Below are 17,071 nucleotides of genomic sequence, written 5' to 3'. Positions count from 1 at the left end.
GTCCACGCTGTGGCACTGTTCTAACACCTGGGCATCTGATACTCAATTGTCTATTCAGAGGTACAAAGGCCATCAAAAACGCTGCCAGCTGAATGAATGAAGTTCCTACACACAAGTGAAACAGTAAATGCTCTTTCTGTTCTGATCTGAGATTCTATCGAGTATCGAATTTATTATTAGACGCTCCCTGGTCACAACAAAATATATTTTAAGTCACACACACCTCATGTGATTATCTGTCTTCTGAACATCTGAACTTTTGATTGAAGAAGGGGGGATAAAATCTCTTACCACACTTGTTTCTTTACACTTCATGGCATTGCGAAGTAGTAATACTTCTTTTTAGCCAGCATGACAATTACCTTCATGGCAATTACTCTCAATATGGTAAATATTATTTAGGGGAGCAGCTGTCTGAAAGCCTGATTACACTTAATGTCTACTACAAAACGGCACTCTCACACATGACTGATGCCAGGAACTTCAGTATCCACAGCCTTCCATGGATGACCTGGAGAAGCAGAACAGCGGGAAGGCTAGGACAGCAGGAAAGGGTCCTGGGTTCAAATCCTTGTTCTGCCACTTGCTGTCTGTAGGAACTTCGGCAAGTTACTTAACATTTTTGTGTGTCAGTTTCCTCATCTCTAAAATGCGGATCATCACCGTATGTCACAGGATTGCTAGATGGGTTAAAGGAATGTGTGCAATATGTAAGGCACTTAAAGAAATTACCATGTGCCAGGCACTGTCCTAAGTACTGGCCATTATCTTCTCAAAGAGTGCCTTGCCCCATCATACCGAGAACGCTCATCTTTTCTTTTTTCATTTTGGCCATGCCACAAAGCTTGTGGGATTTTAGTTCCCCAGCCAGGGATTGAACCCGGGTCCTCAACAGTGAGAGTGCGGAGTCCTAGACACTGGACCACCAGGGAATTCCCTCAAGGACCCTCCTCTTTAACCCAAGGTATTCACAGTGTATCTCATGTCATACGGTGAAAAACTGTGTGTTTGCTTCTGCTACAATCTACAAAGAATTCAGGGGCTGGGGGCAAGGGCTAGGTCATGGCCCTCTTTGCTTTAATATCACCAAACCCAGCAGAAGGTCTGATACACAGTTAAGTGTTTGCTGAAGTGAACACTCCATGTATAAAATAACCTAAACAAACAGCATCCCTCACTTTGAGCTGACAGATCTTAGTTTTGTTATTCATCCCTTGGCTCTATAAGTGAATAAAGTAGCTACCTTGGGTGAACTAAGAATAAAACGTTAGGCCCAGTTCACAAAAATCACAACTACTGTTTCATCACTTGGATCTATTCTACATGGGATGACAACTGAGATACTCCAAATGCCTCTATTATTACTGTTAAGAGAAAAATGTCCTGCCTTTTATCTGAAATCCAAAAAAATCCAATTTAGTTGAAAGGACTTTTTATTTTTCCCTCTGTTCCACAGTAGGGAGGGGAAAGGGGCACTTCACAAGAAAGTAAATCAACATTTCATAGTGAGTTGATGTTTTTCTAAGTGTAAATCTCTAACTCTCAAGTGATTCACTGGGGCATAAGCAATCCATTCACCGAAACCTTCTACAACCTACAGAGGGTTCAAAATAAGAACTGATTTGAAAGGATGGCTTCAATCAATGAAGGTTCCACTACCTTGATCCTAACAGAGCACTAGTCCAGGAACCTGGAGTAATGCCTTTTATATATTTTTCTCTCTCCACAAGGAAAGTTAAAATAGAGTTCTGCTTAACTAAGGAAGAAAGCTCTCCTTGTTCGCAGGTAGTAATGGAAGTTTTGCATTAACTACAGGTACCGCATGTGAATAAAGGATTTACTAGTGATGATCTTCAGGCACTGGGAGACCCTGAATCATTAAAGAATCATTAAAGAATGATGAAATTACATAACAATTTTTTAACCTGTATGCACCTAACAATAAAACATCACAATACATGAGGCAAACATGAATAGAACTACAAGGAGAAACAGATGAAACCACAATTACAGCTGAAGATTTCAACACCCCTTTTTCAGAAATGCACAAATCCAGCAGGCAGAAAACAAGAACACAGTTGAGCTCAACGACACCATCAACCAACTGGATGTAATGGACATCTATAGACTCCTTCACCCAACGACAGCAGAATATGCATTCTTCTCAAGTTCACATGAACATTCACTGAGACAGACAACATTCTGGGCTATAAAACACACCTTGACACATTTAAAAGAAGAGAAATCATACAATGTCTGCTCTCAGAAAATAAAGGAGTTAAACTAGAAATTGATAACAGAAATATAGCCAGAAAACCCCCACATACTGGAGATTAATCTAAATAACACATGGGTCAAAGAAGAAATCTCAAGAGAAGTCAAAAAGTATTTTGAAGTAAATAAAAATGGAAACACAACTCATCAGAATTTGTGGAATGCAGTGAAAGCAGTGTCTAGAGGGAAATTTATAGCACTGAATGAATATATTGGAAAAGAAGGAAAATCTAAAATCAATAAGTTTTTATCTTAGGAAAACTTAGAAAAAGGCAAATTATATCCAAAGGAAGCAGAAGAATGATAAAGTTATTCATTTTAGTTACTATTCTGCTCTAAGTATCTGAAAATGAGTCATCCACATGGGACAGTACTTCTCAAACTTTTCCATTAAAACCCCCAAAATGGCAAAGAGAAGGAACTCATAACTGCTCCTCTAGAGTCTGGGGACACAGCCTGAAACAATCGAAGTGGGAAAAAAAAATCACAATTTATTTGAAGTCTTGTATCCAAAAAATTAATTTTGACATTTCAATCTTGCATTCTATTTGCTAATATATCTGAGTTTGTTTTAATATATAAAACAATGTTATGACTTTCCAGTGAAGTTCCTTTCTGATTAATTATTTCCTTTAGGAGATGTGCCAGGTTTGGTCTGTGGCTCCAGGTATGCCATGGCAGACTCCACCGTCCTCCCATTTGAGAAGGTGACATGAAAATATACAGTGTCAGTTAACTAGAATGTCACATGGAGTGAGGACTGCAGGCCTGCCTCATGTCCCCCAACTCCTGCAAAGCACAAAGTACCAGAAAAAATAGGAGGGCAGAGGCAGGTTATCCATGCCTTTCAGGACAGTGAGACTCAATGCCCACCCAATGCCTGCCTACTTCTCAAGATTTTTCTGCCCCAACTTCCTGGGGGCAATAACACATTACCAGCCCCAAAGAATGGTTCATTACAGGGCGAGCCTCAGATTAATGGAACAGAACAGAAACTGCAAAAAGACTCGAGTACACCTAAGAGTCTCAAGTGACAAAAGTGGGATTTGAAATCAGTGAGTAGAGAATAAATCCAACAAATGGTGTTTGAGGAACTGGATCATTTCGACAAAAAGGCAAGTTAGATTTTTATCTCACATCTTACACCAAAATGCATTCTCAAAGAAGTGAAATTTAAATCCAAAAAGTAACAACATAAAAGTACAAGGGGAAATGAGAGATCAGAGAGTCATAGCAAATCCCTTCCTACCACAAGACAAAAGTAGAAATCACAAAGAAATAATGAACAGATTTTAAGTCCTTAAAAGTTAAAAACAAAAACAAAACCATACTTCTGTAAACCCAAACATACATACACACGTAAATTTAAATGACAAAATAAACAAAATATTTAATATATCTTTTATAAAAAGGTTTACAAATCAATGAGAAGATAATTCATCCACCCAAAACATAACCTGAGGACAGAAATGGGTAAGTCTCAAGAAAAGAAATTCAAATACTCAAACATGAAAAGGCATTCAATTGTAGCAAACTTTGGTTTTAGCCAAAGAAACACAAATTAAAACAAGGAGATATCATTTTGCCAACATGATTAGCAAAGTCTAGAAAATGATAATATTCATCCTAGGCAAGTTTGCTGATAAACAGGCAGTCACACATAGGACAGAAGTATAAATCTGTCTACCTTTTCTGGAAGGCAGATTGTCAAAACATACTGAGAGGTGAAAAAGTGTGTACCTTTTGACCTAGTAATCCATTTCTGGGGATTTGACCATAGAAGATAATTCAAAGATGCTGGTAATGTTTAGCTGTAAACATTTTCATTTCAGGTTTGAATATTTAAAAGTTTGAAACAACCTACATCTCTATCAATAAGGGGTGGATAAATGAATAATGACAGAGCTGTGTAACAGAATGCGTTAATCATTAAGAATAGATTGATAGATACATTTGTATCTTTGCCACAGAAATATTTTCTCCATACACTGTAAGTGAAAAGCAGATTTCAAAATACCAAATGCCATTTTTGAAGGAAAAAGAGTGAATATACAAATATATCCGTAACCACACACAGAAACGGATCTGGTAAGATCTCTGACAGTTCAACCTTGTAAGCAGATGTCTCTGATGAGCTGAATGTGCGGGTGTTTTCTAGATACCTTTGTTTGTGGATTCTGATTTCTATTTCGCTGTGGAAAGAGAATGATTAGGATTTAGAAAGGCTGGCAGACAAGGAGGGTACTGAGTGGCCCACATGGGAGGTGGCAACCAGAGGGTGTGTGTTCTGGTAACACTAAGTGGCCCGCACTGGGGCCAGCACAAAAGATGTGTTTGTTTGGGGTTTTTTTTTGGTGGTGGTGGAGGGGGGACATGGGAGTCTTTGATGAGGTTTAGGGAGAGTCCAGATCCAGAAGGATTCCCCATCAATGTGATCTATGAGTTTACCTCACCTCCCTAAAAAAATGCTCAGGCCCCGGGCTTGCTTTCATTCTAGTTCAGGGACCTATGATTCATCCCCTGAAACTCTAATTATAACACCCAAGGTCTGCTATGTGCAAAAACATCTGTCATTGTTCAAATGTGCTAGCAGGGAGTGTGTACGGCATGCAAACCGGCCTGCTGATGTGCTCCTTCAGTGCAAAAGTGGTAACCCAGAAACCAGTCCAAGGTGAGAAGTGCCCAAGCCCAGAGTTTCCAGCTGAGCTCAGTGACAAATAAAAAGTGACCAGGTTATGTCCCTCGGCAGCTCACATGCCAATTCCTCAAAGCCACCGCCACGGTGAAAGTTACAAGTCTTACGTGCTTTCTTTCAACCAAGAAAAGTATCCTAAGTTTGTGTTTTCCCTGTTGCCAAGGCCTGGCAGCGGGAGGGGAGCAGAGTGTGTAATTGCAAACCGCTCGTTTATCAGCTTTGGCTGCTTTTGTGTCACCACTTTACGTGTACCATTTAGCCAGTTAATCTCCCGTACCTCTTGGAAGTGTATAGTAGTTACACAGAGAGTGCCTCAGCCCTGGAAAGAAATTACGAAAGAGCCATCAAGGTATATCTATTCTCTAAGCACCCAGGAGAATTGTTTACTAACCTCATTCAAACTCAGATTAAAGGCCTAAAATCCAAGAGGAAGACATGGTCGCTTTGTCAGAACCCAACATTTTTTTACCTAGACATACTGATCTTAAAAACAAATGAAAAAAATAAACAAAAAGCAAATGAGCAAACAACAGAAATGTCCCATTTGCTCCAAACACTACAGTAACATCTAATGGACACAATAGTGTATCTGGAGGTTTTTAAACTTTTGAAAGCTTAAGAAACCATCAAGAAGCTACTTAGCAACCTCTGCTAGAAATCACAGTGCCATGCGTCATCCAAATCAGAAATGGCATTATTACAAGAACTTTGGCACATGCATTTATGCAAATAAACCATCAAATATGAAGCTTTGCCTTGAATTTGATTGATGATTAAAAGGAAGTTTTTCTTCAAAATGTCATTATCAAGAAAAACAAATTAAAAATATATTTTATTTGGGGGGCCTAAGTGTTTACTTTGTTTCATATTTGGTAAAGTCATATTAACTGAGGTTGCAGGTGCAAAAGAAAAATTTTTAATTAAAAGGAGATCATTTATAAATCTGTGCTAAAGCTTTAGAAATCTGAATTGAAGAGATTGTGAGGAAAATAAATAATTACCAAAAACACCTCAAGAAGTAGAAAACTTGAACTGATCACTAAAAAGGGACCAAGCTTAGAAGTTTCATAAGCAATTTCTTTCAAGCTTACACAGAACCATTTGATTTCCATGATATTTCAGCTACTCCAGAGCGTAAAACAGATGGAACATTTTAATATTTATTTTAGAAAGCTGACATAACACTGATATCAAAACCTAAAAAAGAAAAAAGGCCCCAAATACTTCAGAACAGATCAAATCTAGCAGTAGATACAGAGAATAATACCACACAACCAAGAAGGTTCATTCCAGGAATTTAAGAATGGCTTTAATTTAACTGAGTCAATATATATCCTCAAAACATTTGGAAAAACAACAAAAACACATTATCTCCCCTGCTTTAAAAAACAAAGCAAAATACCAAATCTTTTAGTAAGTTATGAAGAGAAGTATATTTTACTAACATGATAAAGTTTATATCCATATATATACATATACAAATATAGTCACATATATATGTATATTATATATTAATAACTGAAAAGTCAGCCTCTTGTGTGACTTAGTTAAATGCTACAAACATTAGCAGTACATCAAGAAAAATACAAGGATATCTACTGCCTTTAAAAAAATGTTGTTCTTAAAGTTCTAGTCAGCATGATAAGAAAAAGTAACGAGATGAAAATATAAAAGGAAAGAGGCAAAGTTATCACTATTCAAAATTACATGATCATCTACATAAGAAACATGAATCAACTGAAAGACTATTAAAATTAACAAAACCCATCACAAAATGCAGTTGATCCTTGAACAACAGAGGTTTGAACTGTGTGGGTCCATTTATATGTGAGAGTTTTTTTTGATAGTAAGTACTACACTACTACATGATCCGGGTAATTGAGTCTGCCCATGGGGAACCTTGGAAATGGAGAAACCGGTGATGTGAGGGCTTACCATAAATTAAAGGTGTATTTTTGGAGGGCTGGCCCCCTAATCCTTGTGTTGTTCAGGGGTCAACTGTAAATATAATTCTTAAAAAGCTTTCAGATAGAGAAATGCAAATCAAAATTACAATGAGGTATCATCTCATACCAGTCAGAATGGCCATCATTGAAAAATCTACAAACAATTCTGGAGAGGGTGTGGAGAAAAGGGAACCCTCCTGCACTGTTGGTGGGAATGTAAACTGATACAGCCACTATGGAGAACAGTATGGAGGTTCCTTAAAAAACTAAAAATAGAACTACCATACGACCCAGCAATCCCACTGCTGGGCATATACCCTGAGAAAACCATAATTCAAAAAGAGTCATGTACCAAAATGTTCATTGTAGCTCTATTTACAATAGCCAGGACATGGAAGCAACCTAAGGGTCCATCAACAGATGAATGGATAAAGAAGATGTGGCACATATATACTATGGAATATTACTCAGCCATAATAAGAAACGAAATTGAGTTATTTGTAGTGAAGTGGATGGACCTAGAGTCTGTCATACAGAGTGAAGTAAGTCAGAAAGAGAAAAATGCCATACGCTAACACATAGATATGGAATCTTAAAAAAAAAATGGTTATGAAGAACCTAGGGGCAGAATGGGAATAAAGACGCAGACCTACTAGAGAATGGACTTGAGGACACGGGGAGGGGGAAGGGTAAGCTGGGACAAAGTGAGAGAGTGGCATGGACATATATACACTGCTAAACATAAAATAGATAGCTAGTGGGAAGCAGCCACATAGCACAGGAAGATCAGCTCGGTGCTTTGTGACCACCTAGAGGGGTGGGATAGGGAGGGTGGGAGGGAGGGAGACGCAAGAGGGAAGAGATATGGGAACATGTGTATATGTATAACTGATTCACTTTGTTGAAAAGCAGAAACTAACACACCACTGTAAAGCAATTATACTCCAATAAAGATGTTAAAAATAAATAATTTTTTTAAAAAAGCTTTTAGGGCTTCCCTGGTGGCGCAGTGGTTGAGAGTCCGCCTGCCAATGCACGGGACACGGGTTCGTGCCCCAGTCCGGGAGGCTCCCACATGCCGTGGAGCGGCTGGGCCCGTGAGCCATGGCCGCTGAGCCTGCCCGTCCGGAGCCTGTGCTCCGCAACAGGAGAGGCCACAACAGTGAGGCCCGCGTACCACAAAAAAAGGAATTTCAAACCACAGTAGGAAGGATAGATTACTCCACAAAAGACAACTGAGAATATTAACTGGTTGGCTGTTTTAAAAAAAATGAAACATGAGTTGTATTGATACCTCATACCATATATTAGAATAAATTACAGATAGATTAGTTCAATATAATGAGACCACTACGAATTAGAAGAAAAAAATAAGTAAATGTTTGCCTCAACTTAGGATAGGGAAGGTTTTCCTAATTATACAGCAAAGGTAGAAAGCTTAAGGGGAAAGATTTATAGTTTCTGTTACATAAAAACAAAAACCTTAGGTAGTCAAAAATATAAACAAAACAGTAAAACACAAACAATAAATGAACACTTGCCAAGTATTAACAACCATTTTACATAAAGTGTGTTATAAAGTTCTAAGAAAAGGAGGATCCATCAGTAAGAAGAAATTTTGAAAAGGTTAAGATGCAAATAGCAAGATGACAAATGATGCACAAACTTACTCACCCTAACAAATATTAAATATGAAATTGGGCTAAGATTTTTTTCTCCAGTCAACTTGGTAAATGTTAAAACTAACTTTTGGTTATAGAAGAATCTAGAAAGTGAGCATTTATATACTGCTGGTGGGAGAAAAAGCCAATTTCTAGAAACTTATCCTAAATAATCAAAGATGAGCCAAACATTTACGTACAAGAATGTCTGTTGTGTCATTTATATTCCTTGACTTTAGCATTATAAATTTAATATATGCTTGTTATAAAAAACTAATCAATTCAAAACATGGCCCGATATTATACATCTGGTTCTAGAACCTGCCTTTTTGATTTTAATATTTCATAAAAACCTTTATTCTTTTAAATAGATACATAATAAATAATTGTATTCATACGTAAAAATATGTAAGGAATCTCCTTAAAAAACTGTAACAGTGTGGTACTGGCAACTTTTTTTTACTGGCAACTTGTTTAGTATTATAAACAAGTCAACAATCATCACCCTTTACATTTTTCCTCACACTTTTAGGCAAGTATTTTTGTAGCATATATATCTAAAAGTGAAATTGATGACCCAAATTATACCCACGTAAAATTGATAGCTAATGTCACGTTGACTTCCAAGAGAAGTTGTATCAATTTATATTCCCAACAACACTGTGTGGATTATTCATAACAGTGAGAAATAAGAAAAATCTATATGTCCAAAGGGATTCAAAATTATAGTAAACATAATCAAGGGATTATTTCCCAGCCACTAAGAATGATGTTATGGATGAATGTTAAATGATATAAAAATGTTTATCATGAAGGATTAAGTTACAAAAATAAGTTAAACAGTGTGAGCCTCTTGGAATTCATATAAGTTTTTAAAGAATATCTATTGACCTATACATTAACCCATCAGGCTGTGCAATGGAATGTTAATCATAGTTATCTTTGGATGGTGGAATTACAGGCCATTAAAATAACTTTTCTCTTATGCTTTCCTGAATGTTCTATATTCTAGAGAAAAAAAAATATGTTTTTGCAATCAAAAACAAATCATAGGGCTTCCCTGGTGGCGCAGTGGTTGAGAGTCCGCCTGCAGATGCAGGGGACATGGGTTCGTGCCCCGGTCCGGGAAGATCCCACGTGCCGCGGAGCGGCTGGGCCCGTGAGCCATGGCCACTGAGCCTGCCCGTCCGGAGCCTGTGCTCCGCAACGGGAGAGGCCACAACAGTGAGAGGCCCGCGTACCGCAAAAAACAACAAAAAAAACCCAAATCATAATCTATTTTAAAAAACCAATAAAACACTATCTGAAAACTAGTTGTATAGAAGAATTTATATGAAACCACTCTTGATTATCATAATGAAGAGTTTCTCAGGATAAATGTTACCTACCCAGCCAAGTGTTTGCCAACTGAGTCCACACTTGGAGTATTCAGTATGGGGCACCCCAACGAGTCATCAAGTGCTCACTGGTCTCCCCTGAAGGTCGGCCTGTGCTCAGGGTGCCAAAGGCAAAGATGAAGACCAAGGGGCTCTGCCCTCAAGGAGCCCTCAAAATAGAAGGGAAGAGGGGGCAAGTAGCAGCCAATGTTAGTTGAAGGCAGGACATGGAGGGGTCAAGACATGCTATTGAGGTTCCAAGCCAGAAAAGTTAACACATTCAAAAATTAAAACCAAAAGAGGAAAGGCAATAGCAGGCTGGAGTTATACAAAGTTTTGCAAGCTTGTTATACAAGGGAGTTATGTGTCAAATCTCTCCTAGAGGAAGCCCTAACCATCTGCAAGTACTTGAGAAGTGTAAACCCTAAGGTGGGGAAAACTAAAAGCTTTTCAAGGTAAGAGGACAGCAGAATATTAAGGACAAAAGTACTGGGCATATAATATACTAGACTAGGGAAGTGAAAGAAAACTTTGTTTCCTCTGACTTCAAAGAGAAAGAAATAAAAATACTAGCAAATACATAAAATTCCATTTCAATAAACTTCCTACTTTTTCTAAGCCCAGGTAACAACTATTCAAGTCATATTTAATACAACTAATCCATAATGCTTCAAAAGAATTTACCCAAATTTTTAGAGACGGTCTAAAGGGAATGTGCCTTGTGCTTAAAATGAAGAGCTCCTAAGAGATCGTTCTGGTAGCCTAGATTTCTGGCTTTCCTGATTCTACGAAAGATTTTTATACTTGACATTTCACAGGGAAAAAAAAAAAAGCAAAACAAAAGTCACCATAAAAGTGCCCCAATCCTCTATCTAGATGCAATCTAATACATACTAGCTTGAGCGTAGAATTAAGTTCATACTTTAAAATGAGGGGATGAAAAATATTTGAAATGACAGCAAAACAACAGTCAATTTTTGGTGATCCACAAAAAAGAAAGCATGACATAATTAGCTTTGGTCAGCTTGAGTTTAATAACATGGGATCATTATATTTTCCATAGGTAAAGTACAGGAACACTTAGAACAGGTAGGGAGTTCTCAGCACCACTTCTAACTGTGCTCTGGTAAACAAGACAGGCGGTAGAAGTGCCTTTAATAATGCTCATAAACCCACGGCAGCATTTAAAACATCAAACGTGTTTCAGACAAAATGCAACTCATTAAGCTAGAAGCTTCCCTAACAGCACCAACTGTAGAGCCGTGGGTCTCAAAGTGTCCCTTTACTCTCCTCCCCACCAGCAGCACAAGCCACACTGGGGAACTCTTTACACATGCAAACTCTCCACCTCCTGCCCAGCCATCTGGTTTACCAAGCTCTCCAAGTGGTTGCAATTTGAGGGTACTGCTGTGGAACACACTACAGAGGTTGTGAGTGTGAAACCAGGCACAAGATGCCCAATTCAGTGTGTCAGGCCAGTTCCATTTTGTGTGACCCAAACTCCACTTCCCATCCCCTGTCCCTTTTAGTGGGCAGCCCAAAGAGCAGGGCCCTTGTTCAAAACATACTTTCAAAAGGCCTTTAGAGATAGGTCTAATGGAAAAACCATCTATTTTTCATATGTTACCACAGGAACATGAAGCATCATTTACTCCTATTAGAAAGGTCTCCTTTGCAGGGGACACTGAGTATTTACAGAAAGATCACTTTATCCTAGGAAACCAGATTTTGGAAAAGTAAATACAGGAAACTCAGCCTCTAAGCCTTCCATATACACCTTTACAGCTCTTGTTCAAAGTGAACTTTCCCTAATTTCAGCTGCCCAATAATGAAAACATGTGTCCTGGGCAAACCTCCACTGTTCACTCTGAAAGACATCATTACCAAGTAATGGAGAAGCTGACCTGTTTCCTCTCTACCCATCCTTCATGGCATTTCGTGTCCTAGGACATTCTTCTTTAGCCTACATTTAGTCCTACTTCTGGGAGCTGCCATAAAACTAATAATGCTTTTTTTCTGGATGATAAGACCCATTATAAAATCAATGTCATTTTGTGTGTAGTGTTAAAATTTATTTTTATTTATTTTTAAAGTTTATAAATAGCTTCCATATTTACCATCTCATTTTATTCTCATAACAACCTGTGAAGTGGTAGTTTTATTATTCTCACTTTATAGATAAGAAAACTGGAACTTAGTGCCGACTTCAATAAACAACTGACCACTGAACAGTAAGGAGGAAATACAAATGTTCTGCACCAAAAATTAAAGAATTCACAAGCTCCAAAAGAACTCCCAAACTTACTTGAAGTTGTCATCTGCCAAACGATATTTGCTAAAATCTGAGTAGGTTTTTAGTTTACGTGGTATTTTCTGTCTTAGGAAGGGTGGGGAGATGGAGAATGAGATAAGACAAACTCTCAGTTACAGAATGGACATAACCTGCAATGATACCTGGAATTCTATGAGGTTCAAAGTGACAATGACTATGATTGATTAAACTCTTACTATGTGCTAGGCACCATTCTAGGTTCATTAATCATATTCAATGATCCTATTAATATCACCATTCTACAGATGAGGAAAACAAGGCACAAGGAAGCTAAGTAACTTGCCCAAGATTACACATCTTGCTCCCTTGACACAGGGCTGGGACTGGAGAAGCCAAGCCCCTGTGAGGTTTGCTCCGCCAACGACGGAAACCTGACATGGGAGCACAGCCACCACAGGAACCTAGATTATGTTCCCAATGTTGCCATTTAAGCAACAGTCTCCACATTCTCTTGGCCAAAACATCAATCAAGTAATCAGAAGAATCAGCTGAGACTCCTAACAGTTCCTTCTCAGACTGTTCCCATAGAGGTGGGAAAGGAGGGGAAAGATCCCGGTTTTCTAGATCTTGATTAATGATGGAACACTGGCTAATTTGCCTGGAACTGCCTTCAACTAATTTAAGAAAAACTAGCGAGGAAAGCAACTCTGGAGGAAATGTGCAGAATAAAGATGCACATGGCACTGATGGGTATTTAGTAATCTAGCAGAAAGAGAGGTGGGAGGCAGAAGTGGTAGTCAATGTACAGAAGGACATTGGCTTTTTATGGCCAAGTTCAATGGCTTTTTTTTTTTTAAAGCAATATAAATAAAAAGGAATCCTCACTGGCGTAAGTTCCTCCTGCCTTCTTTTCCTCTACTTTTTTCAACTGCTCATAGTTTGGAACTGTATGAGCCAGCTTTCACATATTGATCAACCTGTGCAAATTTATACATCTTTTTCTTAAGAAAGGAAACAAAGATCAAGTGTAACTCAGGCAAAAGAGAAAAATTCCATGATGAATGAACGCAGTCTTCATGGGCAAGTATAGTATGATGGGGGGGGGGGGATGGGGCAACTTTACAAAGCTTCCTCAAATTTGCTTATCTTCATTGTTTCTTGCCTCTGATTTTCACTGAATAACCTAAGACCGCCTTGAGATCCTAAGAGTCCAAAAGAAAACCCAATTAAAGCAATCTCCAGGGTATTCCACCCCTCTCGACTCGAGGAAAAGTCCCAAACCTGGGAGATGGGACTACAGTGACCACAGTTAGGTGACTTTTAATATCCACATTCCTTCCACACTCTCGTAATTCTGGCCCAACTACCTACTAACTGTGGGACCATGTGCTTCACTTTCCTCCTCCATAAAATGGGGATGATAATACTTTCTTCATCAGGTTGGTGTGAAAATTAAATGAGTTAATACATGCACAGCACTTAGAACAGTATCTGGTACAGAGTAAGTGCTCAAAGAGTGTTAGCTATTGTTATTATTACTATTAGCATTTGCAAAAAACATTACATAGGGACCCAAATACAGGAAGCTTCTACTGTATTGGTAATGTTTTACTGCTTTAACAAAAAATCTAAAATTAGAACCATCAATACAAAAATATAAAAAGGTCTTGGGAAAAGAAAAAAAAAAAGCCACTTAGAGTCATGCCACCTGTTGGTGAGTTTCAGGTGAGGGTACACCTCGGAGCAGCTGTGGAATCCCGTTCCACGGCTACTCTGTATTTCCCTTATATGATGCCTCCACTTCTGCTGCGGTTCTTAATCAGCGTTTCATGGGCAGGATTACGGGCGGGTCCGTGAACCCCCTGAAACTGTACGCGGAACTGGGTGGGGCTGCGGCTCTGGGCATTTTGCAGGGAGGGGTTCTATAGCTTTTCTCACGCTCTAATAAATGATCTTGTAGGGAGCAACTTGCTTTACAGGGTTAAACGCAGGAGACAGCGACTGAACAATTCATTTCACGGAAGCTACGGCAGTAACCAGGACACCTGGGCTGTCAATCTGCTATCTCAACACGAGACCCGAAGCCGCGAGGGGCAAGAGCCGGCCGGGCAGTGACCTTCACCGTCGAAAGTCTCACCGGCTCCCCAGACCCGACCCGGGTTTGCCGGGTTTAACTTCCCCTCCCTTCCCCCATCCCTCGTTCTCTTCCAAAAACAAACTCAAAGGAAATCAGCAGCGCTTCGTCTAGGGTTTCACTCCTGCCCTCGGCTGACACTTAAACCACTTCTCCAAGGGAAGTTAATTAAAAGAACAATTAATCCGCACAAAAATCCACAACCCACCCCCAAAGCTCGAGAACTCTCAAAGTTAGAAGACTGAGGCGCCGCTGCTGATGGTGAACATCTGCCGGTCGCTGGGGCTCACGGGTAGGCGGCGGGTACGAAAGGGAAGCAGCTAAGGTCCGGCCGGAGGGTCGGACGCTGGCCACCCTCCGCGAGTGTACGCACTACCGACGCCAGTGACGACGGGCTTGGAGGCAGCCAGGTAAGCCGGTAGGTGTGGGCAAGTGTACGAGCACACAGAGAAGGCGGATTAAAGTTCAAACCCGTTCACCCACCGCTCCCCCTTCCTCGGCGGGTGTTCTCACGCATGGCCCGGCGGCCACTTACGGGAAAAGCCTGAGCGCTCGACGGTCCCCCTCTTTGGAACAGGCTCACCCAATTCCTAATAAGCCCGAGTGACTCCCTTTGCCTCCCAGCCTTCAAGCCTCGAAAAGCATTCGCCGCCTTGTCCTCTCCTAGGCGGGCGCAGAACACCCCCGGGAGAGAGAAGTGGAGGGGACAGGGGAAAGCGGGGTGTCGCGGAGGGCAGGTGCCACCGGGCGCGCAGCAGGCAGCGTACATACCCAGCACGAAGAGGGCGAGCTGTCCAGCTGAGGTAACCATTTTACGGGCGGCGGGCGGCAGGCGCTCCAGCCTCCTGCCCTACCTGAGGTGCCCGACTGTCGAAGCGGCGCCGCGGTGCGGGGGAAAAAGGCGCCGGCGAGGCAGGGCCAGCCCCCGGCGCGGGCGGGCGGAGGGAGGACCGCGCGCCTCTGCTGGCACTCGTCCCGCCGCGCCGCCGGCCAGGCGGAAACGGGAAGGCGGTTACCGTCGCCTCCGCCACTTGGCTACCGGACCCGGCGGACCACCTTCCCGCCCCGGTGGGGGGCCCCTCTAGGGGCACGGGGGTGGGGGTGGAGCGGGGGTAGGGGTGGAGCAGGGGCGGGGAGACTGCGCGCACAGTGCCGGGCGGGGCGGGGCGGGGCGGGGCGGGGCGGCGCGACCTGGGAATGTCCGAGTCCGCGGCGCGAGCCGGGCACCCAGGCCGAGGGAAAGGCAGGAAGCGCCTGATTTCAGACACCACCCTCAGACTAACAGCTCAGTGCGGAGCCCGAGTGGCCGGGCGCAGTGGCCGCTTCTAGGTTTCAGGCGGGGGGAGCGGAGCGGCCCTGACGTCTGTCACTTGAGCCAACGGCAGCTGTCGGGGGCTCTCCCAGGCAAGGCACTGGGACTCGACCCGGAACGGGACCTGCGAGCTTTACCTGCCCCTGCCAAGGCTTGGCCCAAGGAAAGTGCTCCCCAGAATCGAGCGAAGAATTTGTTCAGCCGGATTTCCCACCGGCGCCCCCATCCGAGAGAACACTGGATTTTCGGGACGCCTGCCGCGGGAGCACAGCCACCCCACGTTCTCAGGCGGCACGTTGTTAAGATCAGCGGGCCTTCGTGCATCTGGTCAGATGCTTATAATGAAGATGGGTCTTTGCTGTGGGGCACCTGGTTATCCATCACCACCAGTACCCCCAGACCACTCCACCCCACCCAGCCACAGGCAGTTGAGGCCAAGAACAAGGTAGCATGCAGCCATATGTCCCTGAGAGAGGATGTGTATGGACGGGAGCTACCTGAGTGGTTCTTTCAAGGATTTGTGGCCTTGAGCTGGCCCCTGGTGCTGGAATTTGGGGAAGTAGAGGGGACAGAGGGAAGCTATCCTGGGCAGAGAATGGAAGAATCATAGGTTCCCTGGGGACCATCCATAGGGGACAGTGTGCCCTTGAGAGGCTGTGACGGATGTATTCTCCACATGCCCCGAGCTCAAGGATTAAGTCTTCTCCTGATCCCTCTAGCCTACCTGCTCAGGGTAGACCCACTCTCCTTGAAGGGGCAGGGAGCAAAATCTCTTGCTGTTTCCTTGGCGCAATGCTCAGACTCTGAGTTGATGTTTGTTAAGTTTATTTCATAGGAGCTGAGTTTCAAAAAGGAAGCACCAGGCCATTGGCCTCAACATTTGAGCAGGAAACACCAGTGTAGAAAGGGACTTTGAAAACAGTGTAAATTTACTCTGAGAAACCATTCTTTGCAATACATTTGTCAGAGGATATTTTGCTGCTTTTTCAACCGTTAATGATTGGTGGTGAGGGTTTCACGATAAGTCCTTGGGTACATCTTTTCCTAAGTCCACACCCATGCATGTACAGAGCACACACACACTCTCTTTAGTGAGTGGTCCCTGACTCCCTTCAGCATCTGTGTCTTCATCCTTCAGACTGGTCTTGACCTGTTCCAGTGGCTCTTCTGTCTCCTTCCTAGACTAGCCTGCCTTGTCTATAGGAGGAAAGAAATCAGGAGTTCTCCACACCCTTTTCCTATTCTCCAGGACCCCCAACTAGGACTGGAGAATTGACCTGTCAGCTTGTTTCCTAATGGGACACACACATCAAGTTCACTGTGGCTGAGGGCTGACTGTCCAAACTGGCAAGAGTCAGGTTCAGCAGTTTCCCCTCCTCTGCCCCCTGCCTGCACACAAAG

General features: G+C 42.1%; 1 protein-coding gene across 2 annotated transcripts in view; it reads right to left on the bottom strand.

Moving 5' to 3' along the window:
* Positions 1–15,441, bottom strand: part of TGFA (transforming growth factor alpha) — a 102,521-nt gene extending 87,080 nt beyond the window's left edge. For both annotated transcript variants that reach the window (XM_059079839.2, XM_059079840.2), the window contains exon 1: positions 15,130–15,441. In XM_059079839.2, the coding sequence (XP_058935822.1) occupies positions 15,130–15,169 (40 nt within the window). In that variant the 5' untranslated portion in view covers positions 15,170–15,441. The remainder of the gene's footprint in view (positions 1–15,129) is intronic.
* Positions 15,442–17,071: the final 1,630 nt, after the last annotated feature.

The sequence above is a fragment of the Kogia breviceps genome, chromosome 11, assembly GCF_026419965.1.
Source record: "Kogia breviceps isolate mKogBre1 chromosome 11, mKogBre1 haplotype 1, whole genome shotgun sequence".
Lineage (NCBI taxonomy): Eukaryota > Metazoa > Chordata > Mammalia > Artiodactyla > Physeteridae > Kogia > Kogia breviceps.
This window is presented reverse-complemented; position numbering and strand designations above follow the sequence as displayed.